This window comes from Centroberyx affinis, unplaced genomic scaffold, assembly GCF_046629955.1.
Source record: "Centroberyx affinis isolate AG114_WGS23_722 - 3 ecotype Tasmania unplaced genomic scaffold, CSIRO-AGI_Caff_v1 ptg002102l_1, whole genome shotgun sequence".
Classification (NCBI taxonomy): Eukaryota; Metazoa; Chordata; class Actinopteri; order Beryciformes; family Berycidae; genus Centroberyx; species Centroberyx affinis.
The window spans coordinates 342,145-361,207 of record NW_027280428.1 but is presented as its reverse complement, the minus strand read 5'-3'; the positions used below and the strand labels follow the sequence as shown (position 1 = coordinate 361,207).

Sequence of the window (19,063 nt, the reverse complement as noted above, 5' to 3'; positions counted from 1 at the left end):
CATGAAGCTTAGCAGCATAAAAGAATGTATGTTGCAGCCAACATCTTGTTGCACATAGCTTGCAAACTAGCCTAACACTTAGCCATGCTGCACAGAACAGCATGTTACCCATGGTTAACAAAACTAGCTTCAATTTAGCTACATACTGTATCTGTTGCCAATACAACGTACATTCACAATATTCACTCTTTAATCCCTACTTGTTTATTCAAGCAGCAGCATGTTGTCATTAACATTAGCAAGTGCTGGTTTTCCTTGTGTTAGCCTGTCTTTTTAAATTTGGCACCCTGTTGGTGTTGAGTGTTTGGAATTGAAGTTGGATGGTTTCAAGCAGTTTTTCTCTCCAGGAATATTTTATTTTATAGCTACATGCTTTATTCTTTATTCAGATTGAGAGACTGCAGCTTGTCAGAGAGCTGCTGTGCTTCTCTGGCCTCAGCTCTGATGTCCAACCCCTCCCATCTGAGAGAGCTGGACCTGAGTGACAACAACCTGCAGGATTCAGGAGTGATGCTGCTGTCTGCTGGACTGGAGAGTCCACACTGTAGACTGGAGACTCTGAGGTCAGACAGCACTTTTTAATAATTTTACAGTTCTGTGTTGATATAAATGTTATATGAATAATTGATGAATATTGTGGTGACCGTCAATTTGAAGACATCTGTACGCTGACATTATGCTGATCCACACTGAGTAGCTTAATCTATACACACATATCTCATCAAATCCAAGATGGCAGCACGTCTCTTTGTCTCTCTTGTCTTTGGCGATTGTTTGTGAATTGTAATGTTATTATTTGACTGATTTTGCTGTTATTCACACTGTGGGCCTCATGAGCTCTATGAGTCATTAATCTGTGGAATCACTGCAGTGGCTCTGGGATTTATCTTCTGATCCTGCCCTGTGTTTGTCTGAGCCTGGTGAATCTGCTTCTTCAGCTTCCCCGCCTCCTCTCACAGCATCTGCCAGCCTGCTGCTCCAGTTTCATTCCCCTCTCCTGTCGGCTGTCTTACTTTTTAAAAGTAGCTGCTGGTTTTATTTCTAAACCACTAGTGGAACCCCTGCACCTGTCACCTTAAGACCAGTGCAGAATATCAAGCTGCAGGGCAGGGTTTAGTCTAGGTTCAATGAGGTATACTACTGATTATAATCAGTACTATATCATATTAGGTGTTTATAACAGGTAAGTATACTATATTGTATATTACTGTTCCTTTCAAGGTCTGCAATCAGTTCCTTTCATCCCAATATTATGTTACACTCCTTCCTCAGAATGCTAGTTTATTCCTTTCCATATATGATTTGATCTTCAGTGGTTTACCTCAATTACACCAACTCAGTTTACATAGAATTCTGTTTTATCACAATCTAGTTTGTTCAAGTCTTTTTGTTGTAGGGAAAACTGAGATCGCAGGGAAAAAAAAGTTCATATGAATGAAAAAACTGCAAAATGAAGAGAAAAAAAAAGAATATGAGGTAAAAACAAAATGAGTGCAATCAGAAGTCCAACCACCCTCTTTTACAAGGGAATGTCCAACAAGCAGGTCCCACATGATGATGATGGCAGTGATGAGACAACAGCTTGAATGAAGATGAGGCGGTGACTTGAATGGAGTGGCACGCAGTGGCGGCTAGTGAAAAATATTCTGGGTGGGGCTGTGCCATATTCAGTCAGTTTCAGTAACCATACCAATACAATGTAACACAAACTGCAGGATACCAGTGTTCTCTGAAATAGTCAGTAATTATTTAATGCCAATATTAAAAAGTTGAGGCATTCTTACACAAAAACATAAACAGCATATTGCACAAACATATTGCTGGATGTCTTATGCTAAGGTCAACTACAATATATACAAAGAAAAATGGGGTCAGGGGAACTCCTATTGTCCATTTTTGCCGGTTGTCAGCTGTCACTTGGCTGTCACTCGATTACACTTACTTCCCTGGTAACCAACTAACATAGCAACCATTAACCAATCATAGCCTCTGAACTGATTGCGGCATTTGCGGCCTCTGCAGAGTTTCATTTTTTGAGTGGAGCGCGGAGCTCTGTGCAGACCCTCCACAGACCCCCTGCGGAGCTCCGCACTCGCCGCACAGACCCTCCACACCGCGAACACCAGGCACACCACAGAAACCATAGTCCATAGCGTGGCTTCACAGATGGGTATCATCTTTTTTGGGGTTTTTTGGACCCATGCAAACGAGAGGAGGATGTGACGTTCGGTTGTTTGAGCTGGACAAGTGATCGGATCTCAAACGGATCTCAATGTGGACACTGGAGACACATGTTAATACCAGGTGTAAATGTAATCAGGTTAAATCATATCTAGATACAATCTGGATACGAGACGCATGTTAATGCAAGGTGTAAAGAGGGCCTCAGTGAACGTGCCCTGAAGGTTGTTCTCCATGAAAAACTGGAACAGAATCAGTGCACCACTGCAAGCCTTGAACTCGTTGTTCTCATAGATCAGGGTTAGTTCTGTTTTGAGCTTGGCCTTGTTCAACATGGGGTAGGCCTCCACTGTGGTTTCCAGTGCTGAATCCGGGAACTTTATGATGTGTTCCGGGAACAAATCTCCTTGCAACAGAGTGGCACTGATGAGGTGCTTGGTGAAAGAGAACCCTCCTTGGCATGACTCAAAATGGTATCACATACCTATGAAATGATACATCATTTTTTTTAAAAACAGGGCAGTACACATAGTAAACAGCAGAATTAAATTTTCACATCTCTCAGTCTAAATAATGTCATCAGTATCCTCTTACAAGATGAGCATGTTATTTTGTGACAAGCAAGGACAGCTTACAGCTTAATATCAGGAATGTGAAATAACCACATCTAAACACTTCAGTGTCAGCCTTTCTCAGTAGCTGTGTGGTGAATGGAACCTATCACATGGCAGAATAAATTTTTTTTATAAAGGCCCATTCACACTTAGAGCGACAACTATAAAGATAACTATAAACTATAACGATATGCTGTTGCTCAAGCGTTCACACTACAACAATATTGGTGCTGAATATTCAGAGAAAAAATGGAGCATGATTACTTTAACTACATGCTTTTATTTTACTCACTCTCTAAAGTAAATAACAGAGCCGAAGGATTTGGGTTCATGCATTGCCGCAAAAGAGAGAGGAGATGGCAGATAATAATGCTCTTTTATGGCGCTTTCATAACATTATTGTGCTTTGTTTATATGAGAGCTAATGGTACTAATGGTCACCAAGTGAAGCTATTCATTTCTTTACCAGTAGGTGACACTGCACACCACATCTACTGTGGATCAAAGAGTAAAGTGTACTATACCCAATGTTGAGAGAAACACCTGAACGTCACCGTGGCTAAACGGGTTTCAACAGGCTACTGGAGACACATGTTGTTCCCCCCCGGTCATATTGAAAACAGGATGATAGCGCATTTGCGGTCAGGTTGGCCAAGAGATTATGCTATTTTCTTAGCATCATGCTAGCAAAAGGTAGCGATTTAACTAGCTTCCAGGTCAGTAAACAGCCTTACCGCTAATCCCAAGAGCTGTTCCGATCCCGACCGGTTTGTCACGTTTCTTTTCAACATTTTTAGAGGCGATGGTCTTTGTCAAACAGCGCCGGGTTCCTCTGGACTTCTGTCATCAGTTCCTCAGCAGCAGCTCCGTCACTGCAGTGAACTACTGAACTCTCCCACCCCTTCTTTGTAGAACTTTAGTTTGATTGGTTGAAAATGTTTTATCGTTGTCTCTATCGCCAGAAAAATCGCTCTGAGATGGAACCAAGAATAAAGTTATAGTTGTTGTTTTGGATGTTTTTATAGTTACAGTTGTAGTGTGAACACAGACATTCTGTTTACTTACAACGATTTAAATCTTTTTATAGTTATAGTTATCATTCTAGATGTGAATGGGCCTTAACTCTATTATTATTACACAGGAATTGAAGAAGGCAGACAGTGAAAGATAGCAGAGGGTAATTTTACACATCTTTACACATTAATAAATAATAAAATAAGTAAAAACACCTAATTGAGTGTCTTGTGAACAGAAATATGTTACAGCTTACCTCCGTAGCCAACCGCTGTTGTTCTCCTTGTCCTAGTGTCCTCCGTTTCTTTGTGGGCTGCTGCTGTACAGATCCACTGTATTCCCCATGCAGAGATGGAATGGAGTCCCTGATCCAAAACACAAGTTAACATCCACAATTACTGTTTCAGAAACTAACCTCCTGGAGACAAAAAATGTGTCTGTCATTGTGTACTGTGTTTAATAAACTGTATCTACATTGTCATCCTAACTGGATTTCATATTCACTATCTTTAAAATGTTGAAACAAGTATTTTTTTTTTTTTTTTGTAATTAAATGTTTTTTATTTTTTAATTTTTCCTTTTAGGGGGTGAATGACATACATAGGAGCATACAAAATAGTGCGGATTACATTACATTTCACCCCCTACCCCCCACCCCCCTCCCACCAACTGTCCCTCCCTCCAAGGGGCACACAAAACAGAGAGAACAGGTCCTAAAATAAAAAGCAATATCCAGTTAAATGTAAAATAATCAGGCTTAGGGTATTAAGTACATACAAAGTAAAATTGCAGTTATACAAAGAAGAAAAAGAAAAAGAAAAAGGGGGGTGAAAAATAAAAATAAAACGCAAGGACACTTTAAATTCATGTCAATAGTATCGTTTTAACATCCTCTGCAGCATTCCTCCACATGTCCAAACCAGTATTTATGAGTTGCTCTAGTGTGTTCAGCCATGCACATTTATGTTTTTACAGACTGTTTAAGATTGAAACAGTTTTTTCATAATAAGAATTTTCTCAGCCAATGATATATAATTATTTACTTGATCGTTTGCATGCTGTTGGTGAACCTCTGGATGATTCCTGTGATGTAGACAGAGTCGATGTTCCTCTTCTGCAGCTGGTTAAACAGCATGTCCACGTGTGGCATGATCTTGTGAAACAATGGCAGAAAAAAGCAGAAATCCCCATCTTCCAGCATTCTCACAAAGCCCCCGGCCTCTCTGACAGTTGGAGGTCAAAGTTACCAGAGTCTCTGATGGTCTGGAAACACCGTAGGAGGTCATCCTTGTGCTCATACACAGTGTTAACAGCACGACTGTGGAAGTTCCATCTTGTTGTCGAAGTTCCGGGATGTCTGTGTGCCACCACTTGATCAAGCACAGTGGTTCGCTTGAATGACCGGGAGAAGAATGCAGCAAATCCACCAACGTCTGAAAAAAAAGTACTGATCCTGGGGATGTGTGATGTTGCCTGCTGCATGATGAGGTTCAACTGGTGCACATAGCAGTGGACATAGTGTGCACTTTCGTAGACATCCTTTACCTTACGCTGCACTCCACCTGTGGCTCCCCTCATCACGGCAGCCCCGTCATAGGCCTGGGCGATTAGTCTGCTCTCTTGTCCCTCAGGGAGGATAGTGCTTAGCCTCTCCAACAGCGCTGTGGCGATTGTGTCAGTGGTTGCATTCTGAAGAGGGATGAACTCGAAAAAACGCTCTTAGACGTTGTTATGGATGTCGATGTACCGTAGCACAAGCACCAACTGGCAGTGGGTGCTTGTACCGTAGCACAAGCACCAACTGGCAGTGGGTGCTTGTACCGTAGCACAAGCACCAACTGGCAGTGGGTGGAAATGTCAGTTGTCTCATCTGCCTGAATAGCAAGATAATCAGCATTTTTTACTTCCTCCAGAATGTAATCCTTAAGGGCTGACAGCATGCAGTCCAAAAGTTCGTTCTGCACAGTCTTTGAGGTGCCTTTGAAAATGGTAGCTGTCTTAAGGTGCTCATCCAACACACTGTCTAGCAAGGCGACAAGATCTACTAAACCCCTGAAAACACCAGGGTTGTCTGAGGATTCGGTCTCATTGTGGCCGCGCAAGGCCAGCTCAAAGGCCCCGCAGAATTTAACACAGTCAATTATCTTTGATAAAATGTGCCTGTTCTTATCCACCTCTTCATTGTGTTTCCTCACCCCAATCCTGTGGCCTTCGTCCAGTTGCGCAGCGATGTTAACTCTGCCTAGCATGGCTAGCTTGACCGTATTCTCCATGTGTGCCCTCGTACACTCATGTTTCTTAATCTTCTCAGATCAATGTTTCATGTCCCTTACTCCTGTAACAGTCCATGTTGTATCTGTTCCCGCCATTTTAAAAAGTAAGCATGGGAAGCAAAATACGGCATTTACATGACTGCATCCAGCTAGCCAAGCCTTTCTGTTGTACCAATTACAGGAGAAGCCTCGCATGTACGTTTTACCTTTTTCGCTAGCTTGTTGTCTGATTTTGATGTCAGGTTGATCTGGCCCAAGCTCTTTGACTTGAAGTTTCTCCACCAAAGTTCTCCTCTCAAATGGATTTTGGAGAAGAGATTGTATTGAATTTGGGGGCGGCTGAAATCCTGTGTCTTGAGTACCTGCGTTCATCATTGTCAAAGACGTCAGGCGTCCCTACTCCACCACCGACTGACTCTGCTTGGGGCGATAAATTAATCGCCCTTAGGCATCAGATTCGAGGACGCTGATTGGCTAAATTTATGTTGCTATGTGCATATCCTGTGTCAGCAATTGGCTGTGCTGCTGCACTGACTGGGCGATGTTTCTATCACCCCAGAAAAGATATTGAGAGAGACAGGACGAACAGGAAGCTAATTTTCCCCCAAACATAATGATTTATATTTTATATATTACACGTTATTTTGCATTTTAAACACATACATACTTAAAATATGTGATTATTGTTTATTTTAAAAATGTTTCTTTTAAAAAGAAAAATCAAAGAACACTTTCCACCAGGGAGGGTGGCGCCCTAGCACCCTCTATTGGCCAGCCGCCGCTGGTGGCACGGCTGATCTGGGTTCCAACTGAATGGCTCTACAAAAAACCAGTCTGCACACAGATGTGCAGAGAAATTACTCAAAAGTCCATCTTAAGTGTCCATTGAGCTCTACTTTGATGTATTTCCAACTCTACAGCACTTTTCTAACACATTACCTCATAACAGTAACCATATACAGTACAACAATGCAGCTCACAAGCATGAATCATGGTGCAGCACTCTTTGTTACTTATTCACCAGTGTACAGTCCAGCTTAAGATGCACCTATAAATCTGGCATTGCAGACTCTCAGTTAGTTTCTGGCAAAAGGCTGTTAAAGACGAACTTGCATGAAGCTTAACAGCATAAAAGAATGTATGTTGCACCAACATCTTGTTGCACATAGCTTGCAAACTAGCCTAACACTTAGCCATGCTGCACAGAATAGCATGTTACCCATGGTTAACAAAACTAGCTTCAATTTAGCTGCATACTGTATCTGTTGCCAATACAATGTACATTCACAATATTCACTCTTTAATCTCTACTTGTTTATTCAAGCAGCAGCATGCTGTCATTAACATTAGCAAGTGCTGGTTTTCCTTGTTGTGTTAGCCTGTCTTTTTAAATTTGGCACCCTGTTGGTGTTGAGTGTTTGGAATTGAGGTTGGAAGATTTCAAGCAGTTTTTCTCTCCAGGAATATTTTATTTTATAGCTACATGCTTTATTCTTTATTCAGATTGAGAGACTGCAGCTTGTCAGAGAGCTGCTGTGCTTTTCTGGCCTCAGCTCTTCAGTCCAACCCCTCCCATCTGAGAGAGCTGGACCTGAGTGACAACAACCTGCAGGATTCAGGAGTGATGCTGCTGTCTGCTGGACTGGAGAGTCCACACTGTAGACTGGAGACTCTGAGGTCAGACAGCATTTTTTAATTATGTGCTGACATGAATATTATATAAATATTGTGGTGACACTTAATTTGAGGAAGACTGTATAGTCACTCCATCTGACATCAGACAGGATGTGGGAGCTTTACAGTCTTAGGTCTCAAATTGTCCTCCTATTGTTTTCACACAATCCTTGTGTATTCAAATGAATAACGATGAACTTTGGTAATGATATTCTCCATAATTTTAAAGACACAGGGGTCCAAATTGGCTCCAAAATGGCCTTCATCTATGGGGGCAAAACTTTGATCTGAGAGTGTTGGAGGCAATAAAGGAATTAAAGATGTGATATTTATTGTGGTAATTTCACAGAATGTATAGAGCTCATAATCACCAAGGTATTGATGCAACTATGGATACTCAATGTATTAAAGATATTTTCTTTTGTGTATCTTGACACATAAAAAGTCACTTGTGGGCATATTAGGACACTCTTATCTCTTTCACAATGTAAGCATGATGGTATGTAGTTAATGTGTACAACATTTTATCATCCCTATGAAATTCCTTCATGGTAAAAAAAAAATAGTTCTATCATAACTCCAATTTTAATTTAGATTTTGATGTAATATGCACTTTGGACACCAGGGGCATTGCACTTAAGAGGTGTTTCCACAGACTTTATGAAGTACTGCATGGTGCAAAAACAGAAAGTTTCATGAAATTTCTCAGCTATTTGGACATTTTCAGAATTCTATTCTTCAGTCATTTCACATTCAGATGGAATTAGAAATTTCCTCTAAGCTGTATATCTCTGGTTGAAACCTTTTCCATGGTGTTGTGTGCTCCATCCCCAAACTACTAACTGAAATGGTCATTTCATCATGAGGGAGTTTCAACAGGATAATGCAAATTTCTACACATTACATGCATACTGAACAGGCTGAACAAATATGTTTTCCACCAATGAAGATATACCAGAAAGCATATTTATTGCTTTCAATAAATAAACAGCTTGATTTTAGTTAGCTTAATCTTAACTAAACCTTTATTTTAAACTACTTGGCATTCAGAGCCCAAACTCTAAGATTTCAGATTTATTCATATTGTCAGTTAAAGAATGTGTTCAAGGTAAACTGACCAATTCTGAGACAAACGTAGGTGTGACAGCCTGTCTGATTTCAGATGGAATGACCCTATAAGGCCGATATTACGCTGATCCACACTAACAAAATGCTAAAGTCCATTGACTGGGGCATAACAGTGTTGAGATACACATTTAAAACCTGAACAGATATAATTAGATTATGAAACAGTGGATTGTTGCAAGCATTCAGGAACATTTTTATAGCTACATGCTTTATTCTTTATTCAGATTGAGATGCTGCAGCTTGTCAGAGAGCTGCTGTGCTTCTCTGGCCTCAGCTCTGATGTCCAACCCCTCCCATCTGAGAGAGCTGGACCTGAGTGGCAACAAGCTGCAGGATTCAGGAGTGATGCTGCTGTCTGCTGGACTGGAGAGTCCACACTGTAGACTGTAGACTCTGAGGTCAGTAGAGGGTTGGAGTCAGTCCATGTTGACAAGGTCCATTGGTTGGCCTCAGTTAGTGGCAGTATTGTGCTAAACACAGTTAGTATCAAACCAAAGATCCAGCATTTCCTGGTAAATCTCCAACCTTATCAATGGCTGCTCTTCCAATCATGTCAGCCACAGCAGAGAGAGTTTCCAGTTGACTGTTTTCTGATCATGTGTTTGAGTTGACCTGCAGATGACTGTTGTTGTTGTGTTCATCCCTACAGGCTGAAATAAACCTGCTTATAGCTGACAGCCTTACAAGATGTGAGTATTGACACGGCATGAGCACACTGCCTACACTCTCTCTCACTCTTTCACACACACACACACACACACAGCTTATACACAGTGCTCATTGTGCTGCATCACTGATTGAGAGGTGATGAAGTGAGTCTTAGTAAATGTTTTTTTCTGATGTCTGTTGTGTGTCTTCTTCTCCCCATCAGATGCCTATTATCTCACACTGGATACAAACACAGCAAACAGAAACCTCCATCTGTCTGAGGGCAACATAAAGGTGACGGTGGTGAGAGAGGACCAATCAGATCCTGGGACCAAATTCACAAAACTTTCTTAAGAAAGAAAAAAAAAGCTACCTTTTTGGTAACTTTTAAGAAGATTCTTAGGAACTACCTAATTTTTTTCATTTGAATTCTCTTAAGTTGTATCTTGTGAATCTGGCCCCTGATCAGCCAGAGAGATTTAGCCAGCAGCATCAGGTTCTGTGTAGACTGGGTCTGACTGGGCGATGTTACTGGGAGGTAGAGTGGAGAGGTTAATATAGCAGTGACTTACAGACCAATCAGAAGAAGTGGTGGTGACTCTGCCTGGATCCAATGAGCAGTCCTGGAGACTGGAGTGCTTTAACCCTAACAGCTACACTGCCCCTCACAATGGGAAGTCCACCATCATCCCTGTCTGTTCCTCTGGATCTAACAGAGTAGCAGTGTATCTGGACTGGTCCGCTGGTCCTCCTTCTACAGAGTCTCTTCTGACAAACTGAGACTCCCACTAGCAGCTGGTGCAGATTACACTGCTGCAAGTGTTAGCTTGCTGTTGGCAAAGTTATTGTTTCAACTCAAAAACGGTTACAGAATGCAATGGACCCAGTGCCAGAGACAAATGCATGTAGATAAAAAGACTGTTAGACACAGACTGTGACAGGGATGATTATGTGAAAACCCCATTCATTTCCCCCATAGAGAAATTGCTTAAAGGAATAGTTCACCCAAAGATGAAAATTCAGTCATTATCTACTCACCCCCATGCCAGTTGAAAGTCGGGTGAAGTTTGTTCGTCCATAAAACAATTCCAGAGCTTTCCAGCATGACTTCGTAGCAGCGTTCTCCAAAACAACTGAAGTCGGTAGGGACCAATCTTTAGAGTTCTGAAAAGAGCAGAAAATATCCACAAAATGACTCCATACAGCTCTTATAGCATAATCCAAGTCTCCTGAAGCCAACGATTGCACTGTGAGTGGAAAAGACTGATTTGATTTGTGGTAGAGAAACACTGCAGGGGACAGTGAGAACTGTGACAGGTTCACAGTTGCTGACTGAACTGTCTTGGAGATCTCCTGGCTTGTTTTCTTCCTCCTCGTTGTCTTGGGGGTCGGACATGAGTTTGAGGATCCAAAACAGCTTCCCTGTGATTGGTGAATGCTTCAAAACCATTGTCACTCTGCACTTGATTGGTCGTCACTCACAGAAAGAAAAGAAAAATAATTGTCACGTCGTTTGACTTTGTTTCTCCTTCCCTGTTGAAAGTTTGGCTTTTGCCACTGCTGGATTGCTCCCTCTTTATAGTCCTTCAAGTCCCATTGGTATTTCCTCAGTTTGTATTGTTTCAACTGTTGAATGAGTCAAGTGAAGTTGACAGTTTCTCATCCAATCTGGTGACATCATCAGACCTGGGGAGATCTTGGATCTTTATTGACTCTTCTTTACACGTTCTGTTTTAGTTTTTTCTATGACCAGCACTTCTAAATCTAGTGAACATTTATTCACATTACAATATACTCCCACCTCAACATGTCAAGATGATATTCTGATTCTTCTTTTTGATTGTTTTTAACTTCAGAGCTTTATTTCTTTAAATAAAATGATTCCTGAATATCTGCTGTGCCTTCAACTTTCCTGTGATGTTTTGGTCAAATTGGACCCGTTTTCATGTGTACTATGTAATAACTACCACATTATTTCTCATTGTGTACAAAAGGCTTCATGATAGGCTCAACATAGGGTTTTTATACACAAAAACCCACTGTCACCATTCTGCTTGGGTTTAGAAAATAAATAAGCCAGATTCCATATATACATGAGTCTCTGTCAGTCAGCTTTTACCCAGAACATTGGGTCACTATGATCATGTAACAAATTAAAAACAAAAACAACTCTTGAAATCGACAGTTGAGTTCAGGACTGGTCTATTACAGACTAAAATTATATTATTTTAAAAAATGACAAAGTATAAAAGACAAGATTTCAGCTTTGTATCCTCATTAGAAACCATATAATAAATGTTGTGTCTTTCTAGTGAAAGAAGTGGTATGTTGACCTAAGTAGTGCACAATCATGAGTAGATTATAGGCCTGTGTGTATGAATGAGTGATCAGCTAGTTGGCAAAAACAATATGTGGTAATGATAGTTGTGTGGAGAATGTTTTCCAGCAGTTACAGTGTGAGTGACATTTGACCCCTGAACATGGGGAACATACAACACAGTCCAACTTCATTGAAAAACACCAACATTAATGATACATTCATGGCTGAAGCCAGAGATAACCAGGCTGCGAGCGATAAATCAGCGTCATGATCCCTGTCAAATCCCCCTCCTAAGGTTTAAATCTTATTAACAATTATCAAGATAATATCATATGTCAAGATAATTTTGGCCAAGATAAGCATACGATGAAATCTTCATATCAGCACAGGCCTAACTGCGACATTGGGCTTTAACTTTAAAAATATAAACAAAATTACTAACATTAACTTATCATTTTTAAGTTAGCTGGTGTTAACATTGCTAGCTTTAGTAGCTTACTTGTCCGTTGAGAATTCATCACCAATTATCCCTTAATTATATTGAATTATTTCTCTACCTAGTTCTTTCTGGATCATGCTGTGCTCCAGAATTTTAAAAAAAAACTACACTGATTGGCCTGATAAGTGTATTTAAAGGTCAAAATTTTAACTTAAATGTGATATCTCAGACCCCACTGGTCTGATTTTGACAAAACCTGGAGGGATGACACATGTTGGCCCTGTTCTGGTGTTATAAATATCAATCAGTATATATAATATACTGATTGGCCTGATGGGGGTGCTACAGTTAAAGGTCAAGTTTCAGTCAAGGGAAGTTTCTTAGGAGGAGGGGGGGGGGGCATTATATACTTTATTAGATAACTGACAGTAGAGAGGGACAGGAAAGAGTCAATTTGTTGGACTCTCAGCAGACCTGGTTAGAGTGTGGATGGTGATGAAGAGTCCATGTACCTTACCATTCCAAGGAGCTCGTAGGGCCCACAGGAGCTGTGGAGGTTTCAACAGGGCCGTGCTTTGCTCAAATACTTTGCGCTTTTTAACTCCTCTTTGACATGTTGTTCCTCTGAGCCTACCTGCTTTGGTTTTAGGCCTAAAGATGCCTGGATAGGTCTGGATGGAGCAGCTGAAATCATCAGAATGTCCGACTTTTTCAGTATTACTAAAGAGCATATGAGCTTATGTTGAGCAGGAAAAAGCAGGGTGGAAGGACACCACCTCAAACAAGTCCACTTCATGTAGCACCAGCAGGGGCACTGCTAGGAATTCTGGGCCTCCTGATGAAATGTGGCCCCCTCAACCCAATGTATCAAACTTAATAAAGTATCACCTCACCACTTTGAAAATCACCATCTTACTTTATTTATTAATCATTATCCATCTTGGAGAAGGCCAGCCTCTCCATGAATTAGTTATAATACGAAAAGTGGAATCTGAGCTTTAGTTTTGTCAACCAGCAATGGCAGCATCTTCATCTGGACTGGTAGGCAGTCCTCTATTTTCCACATCTTCTTAATCATTAACAATACAAATTTATGTCATTTTTGGATGATTTCAACACTAAACACCATTACCATGAAAGACAATTTCACACAGCTGCAGCATAAATGGTGTGGGTTATTTTTTAAGCTTTTTTGTAGTTTGCTCTTTCCATGAAGAAAACCTTATTATACTTATAAACTGCTATAGAAGTCACGCCAGAGCATTTATGGTTGGTGCACAGTGAATTTCATATACAACTTGGTCAAAGGAGGCCATCCATTACCTAGAGCCCAAGGGAAAGTAAAGCACAAAAGACCCTGATAGGACAAAGACGCCCTCTACAGATTCCAATTCACTAAGTGCATCACTGTCCACCGTCTAATTTCCTCATAGAAATCCTGCGCAGAATGACTCAAAGCCAATATTGTCCATGGATAGCGGTGTGAAAAACACGAGGATAATGTATATTTTCACCACGCTTAGAAAATATTTGATATTCAGCATAGTGACTTTTACAGTACAATGAATGGGATGGAGCTTGAGGTGACAGAGCCCAGCCTCCTCCCGGTCAGTGAAAGGGCCATTGTGGCAGAGACAGCCAGCTGCTTCTCTATCCCCCTGGTCTCAGTGATAGTTAATGAGATTAGCCGTTCGCCCTCGTCTGCGTCAGTGCAAAGGGGTCAATCGCAGGATTAGCACTCTTGCCTAAGAGTGACATCAGTTTATTACACTTTTCCCCACTCCTTTAACTTACCCTCCCCACTCCTTTTTAACTTCACTTTTTGGTGGATTTTTTGTCTTTTTTTAAAACCTCCGAAGCATGTTTACTAGCTGTGATTGCGGCGCGGTTACGGGAATGGAACGTCGCAGCGCGTCGCGCAGCAGGCCCGGCCGCGGGACCGAGTCCGTCCATTGAATGAGGCGTCTTCCCAGGGAGGAAGAGGAGCAGGGGCAGCCGGAGACGCGAAGAGCAGCTGGGCCAGCATCTCGCCTGCTGTGGCAGAGTCTGAGGCTCTGGACAAACCATCCTCATGCCACTTGTAAATAACAAAGTGGGCGATGATGGCACAGTCGGCACAGACAAGGCTTTGGCTGAGGGACAGGCTCTGGTGGATTCTTTGATAAAGGTAAGCTGGCCCAAGTTCGAGTTTGAACAGCAGTGACTTCGGCTATGACTGTTTCAGGAGCTGAAGGATGTTACGGTGTCATTCTTTGTAGAGTTGTATTTGTCACAATAGTTGCTGAAAACCCAGTTGCTGGTTGCCAGCAATGCCAGCTGATGCATTTCTGAAAACTATATGTGAGTAGACAGCTAAGTACTGGGTGGATAGAAGTATTTTATACAGCATGCTTTCAGTATATTTGATATACAAGGCATTGATGACTTATAACTGTTCACAAAATAGCAATTCAGTATTGCACAATACCAGAACAAATGGTTCAGAATAGAGTTAAATTAGTTTTGTACTGGCATTTATACCATCCTCACTTGACTATGTTTTATTTGATGTCTTTGGTTAATATTTCAGAGACTCGCTGTAAACATGTGCAAGACAAAGAAGACATGTTTTCTACCCTGTGGCTAAAAAAGCACTTTGGCTGAAAAGAATTGTCTTGGTCCAGTGCATCTTTATCCCCATTCCAGTATCCCTGTGTGATAATAATGCCATGGCCAACCCAGTATCTAGCATTTCTTGTCTCTGTTATTGATGTGCAGTTGTTTTAATAAAAAAAAATGTACCTTAGGAACTATACTATCTTGTCTGTTCACAAATGGTTGAGCCTATAGTTAATTTATAAACTGGAATAATTTCTGCACAGTGAGAAAAATAATTACTATGAAATTTTGCTGGATATTTTATGGTGCGTGAGATTTTTCTTGGTACTAAGAGCCAAATAGTAGTATAGTTGTACTAATAGTAGGAGTAGTGGTAATAGTATTTGCAGTATATCTACAAAATATGTATTCCTGAAGCTGCCTCTCCACTACCCTTACCTTGGAAAGGGGACACTTGCATTCAGAGTACACAAGGTCCTTTGGCTTATCTAGAAATAGATGATAATCAGATTATTTATAATATTTTTAATGCAAACCACATCTTCTAATCCCCCAGGATTAGAAACGCCTATTAATAACACATTGTGCTTCTACATGACTTAGATCAATGGAACTGTCTCCCAGTTTTCTCAGGTTTTCTTTCAGGCAGTTTTAGCATTAGAGGAATGTCATGGATGTTGAAGATCATTTTAATAGTCTTAAAATTATTAATCTCTGTTATGGAGCATTAATTACCTGTAACTGGTTCAGATTATGTCACACACACGTGAGAGACCTCAAGCTACATAACAGCACAAGATGCATTACTGCACTGATGTTGAATACTTTCACCCACAAAGCAAGAACAGATTGCAGGAATTAGAGATAACATAAAATCTGATTGAGGTTGTGTCAGTATTCTCACGTCTCCCTGTACAGAACTGATAGCATTAAAATAGGCCCGCAGCTCATTTGGATTTAACGTCACATAAGCAGCTTTGTTGATATGATTAAACAAAGGAAACATCCCCAAACCATGGAGTGATAATCAGAATCAGAATTACTTTATCCTCCAAGTAAAACACATGTACAAGAATACAGTCTTTCACACTACATGATAACACACGACAAAAGGACAACAGGACCTTGTTTTTTCCACGGACCCCATTTGATGAGATTTTGTCTCTCCGACCTAAATCTGAGAATATTTTTATTGTTAGATATGATTTTGTCCAGAATTCCATGACTATCTGTATTGTAGGTAGAGAGATAACAGTGAAACTATGATCAAAACAGTCATTCTTCTACATTCTCTGATTGTGTTAAGTTCTTGTAAATGAAATAATGGTTAAGTTTAACAGTTTGCTGGGTCCCTGGAACCCCCTCAGGGACCTCTGGTGGTCCCCTGACCCCACGTTTAGAACCACTAGTCTATAGGATACTGCCAGGTCCCCAGTGAATATTTCACATTGAGGACCACTGTCTCATTATTCCTCCAAACCTTCCACCATGCACAGAAATATGAGGTTCTCGTTCCTTGGCAGATGTTCCCATTTCCCTCTGTCCTCATGCAGGTGGTGGCATGTTACCGGCACTTGGCCTCATGCGTCGGCGGCTGCACAGACAGCTTGCAGCTGCGGGACGAGTTGAGGCAAACGCGGGAAAAGGCCCAAAAGCTGGCGGCGGCCAACTGTCATCACCTGACGTCGCATCTCCGGGACAAGAGCCTTCCCGAGGAACAGCGCAAGGAGATGGAGCTCCTATGGGTGGCCTTCTCCGCAAGCCTAGAGCTCCTCCATGCTGACATGTGCAAAGTCTTCAACGTGGGCGACATCTTCTCTCTGGCCAACTCTGCTAACTTAGTGCAGACTGGCATCCAAGGTAAACAAGAGCCCTACTCCACTGTATAACATGTGAGATGAGATCAAACCTGGGCCTCCAACATGGAAGCTCAAACTGTGTGAATTTAGATGAGACCTTTGTGGGAGAAAAATAAGTAAATTTAAAAGAAATACCAAGATCAGAGTCAAATAAATCCTTTGCATCTAAACTGTTTCAACTGTTTTTCAAGTTTAGTATCAAGTACAAATAGATCCTGTGGCGTATGATTAAAAGGACAACATATATTAATATTGAAATCTCCAAGAATAATATTAAAGTGGTAATAATGCACAAAATCCTTGTTTTCTTGATTTTGGTGACATCTTTGTCACTAAGCGCTCATTACTGTGATGTTTCTGCACTTCCCAGAGATCACCTGTCAATCAAACAGTGTGGGCGGAGCTTGGATTTTCTGTTGATGCAGTTTGAGTTTCTCTTTTCTTTGTCTGTTCAGCCATGGTGGCTAAAACTGCTCATGCTAACTGCCCACTTCTTCTTCTTCTGTTTATTCCAAACAAACCGGAAGTGTAGAACACATCACTTCCTGTGCACCAGAGGATTTTTCCCAGTAAAGACAACAGCAAAACAGCAAATGTAAAAGCTTTCATCAACTGGCTATAGGTTGAATGATAGAGAGTAACAACAAAGATATTTCATTATATGAAAATGTTGCAGAATAATGTTTTGGATGTTGATACACCAATGCACATAGACTTGATGTTTTCCTCTCAAAAGAAAATATTAGAGATAAAGGAGAAATCCCCACGACATGACACAGAAAATGATTCCCACAAATATCAGTGACATTACCACCATAACCAACGAGTCTGCAGTAAGAGAAATTATATGGAGCTGCTTCATTTCTAGCGTGAAATTCATTGGAAGTCAAACATGCTTCTGCCAACACAAAGAAATTGTGGAAAAAATTGAAAAAGATTCACTCCTCAATGATTTAACATCAAGTCGACCAAATGAGACTTGATGTAAACTATTACTACGATTACAATTTTGGATTTTGACAAAACCTGGGGGAATGATGCATCTCACCACTGGTTTCTTTTTCAAAATTTCACTGATTAGCCCAAGGGGGGGCGCTACATTATTGTTTGTTCATGTGTCTCACCGGATATCTCAGACGCCACTGATCCGATTTTGAAAACTTGGCCCACAGGGGGATACTGCATCATTTGTGGGGGTCAATATTTTCATTTTTCCTTTTTTCTGCTGAATCAGCTTTCCTCGAGTCACAATTTGAATTGCTTGAGACTTGACTTGAGGAATGAAGAGAGAGACTTGAGACTTGACTTGACAACTGAATTTAAAATCTGCTTTCTGAATTGAAACTGATTATAGAAATCAAAGTCATAATAGACTTACCAAGTTTTTATCCTATTAAAACCATATTGCATTGAAAAGTTCTAAATATTTTGTTTACTTTAAGATATTAAATTGATACTGGACTCTCGATTTGTTCTGACTTGACTTGCTGTTCTACATTTAGACTTGAGACTTGACATTAATGACATGGACTTGACTTGGTAATCTACATTTAGACTTGGGACTTGACTTGAGACTTGTACCTCAAGACTTGAGACTTGTACCTCAAGACTTGAGACTTGGGAATTGGGACTCGAGCGAAGCTGACTTGGTCACACCTCTGAAACCCACATATTCATCGAATCATAGTCATTATTATTAGTAGCATTTGGTCTAAATCTACTGTAGCATGAGCTCGATGGTCTAGGAAAGCACCAGGAGAATCGATTGTGAGGGTCAGAAGCTGGAGGCGTGTGTGTTTAAAAAGTGAAAAATATTCTCACTCACTCAAGTTTCTTGGCCATGCAGGAGGTGGCAGTGAGGTGGCGGCCCGGGCGCTCAGCCTGCCGGACCTGAACCAGGCGCCGACGCTCCCCGACGGCCTGGAGAGCCAGGAGCGCAGCGCCATGGAGCAGGAGATCGGCCAGGTGGACGGCATGATCGACGACATGGAGATGAAGGTCAACGTGCTGCGCTGGACGGTGGAGTCGCGCGGGCCGCAGTACGCCGACCCGCTGGGCAGCACCGACAGCGCCTCCCTGGCTCTGCTCTCGGTGGACGAGGAGCAGCCGGGACAGGAGGCCCTCTGCCGGCGCAGCCAGATCTTTGCGCTGTTGCTGCTGTGTGCCGTCGTCCTGGTAGCAGCCGCTCTGTCTGTCTGCATTGTCTTCTTCTCATGAGGATAACCTCCACGCACACCACTCAACTCAACTTTTTTTGTTTCTGTAAAACCTCAGCAAGACGTTCAATGACACTGGGAATGAACGGCAAGCTTCGC

General features: G+C 41.4%; 2 protein-coding genes across 2 annotated transcripts in view; both read left to right on the top strand.

Annotated features, from left to right (window-relative positions):
- Window positions 1-11,494, top strand: part of LOC139654513 (NACHT, LRR and PYD domains-containing protein 12-like) — a 99,759-nt gene extending 88,265 nt beyond the window's left edge. The window contains exons 22-26 of the mRNA XM_071531605.1: window positions 390-563; window positions 7,586-7,759; window positions 9,109-9,282; window positions 9,534-9,573; window positions 9,756-11,494. Coding sequence (XP_071387706.1) covers window positions 390-563; window positions 7,586-7,759; window positions 9,109-9,274 — 514 coding nt within the window. The 3' untranslated portion in view covers window positions 9,275-9,282; window positions 9,534-9,573; window positions 9,756-11,494. The remainder of the gene's footprint in view (window positions 1-389; window positions 564-7,585; window positions 7,760-9,108; window positions 9,283-9,533; window positions 9,574-9,755) is intronic.
- A 2,868-nt stretch (window positions 11,495-14,362) lies between these two features.
- rgs9bp (regulator of G protein signaling 9 binding protein) lies at window positions 14,363-18,965 on the top strand. Its single transcript, XM_071531624.1, has 3 exons — window positions 14,363-14,458; window positions 16,443-16,749; window positions 18,595-18,965. Exons 1-3 carry the CDS (start codon window positions 14,363-14,365, stop codon window positions 18,963-18,965), a joined length of 774 nt encoding a protein of 257 aa, XP_071387725.1.
- The last annotated feature ends 98 nt before the right edge of the window (window positions 18,966-19,063 follow it).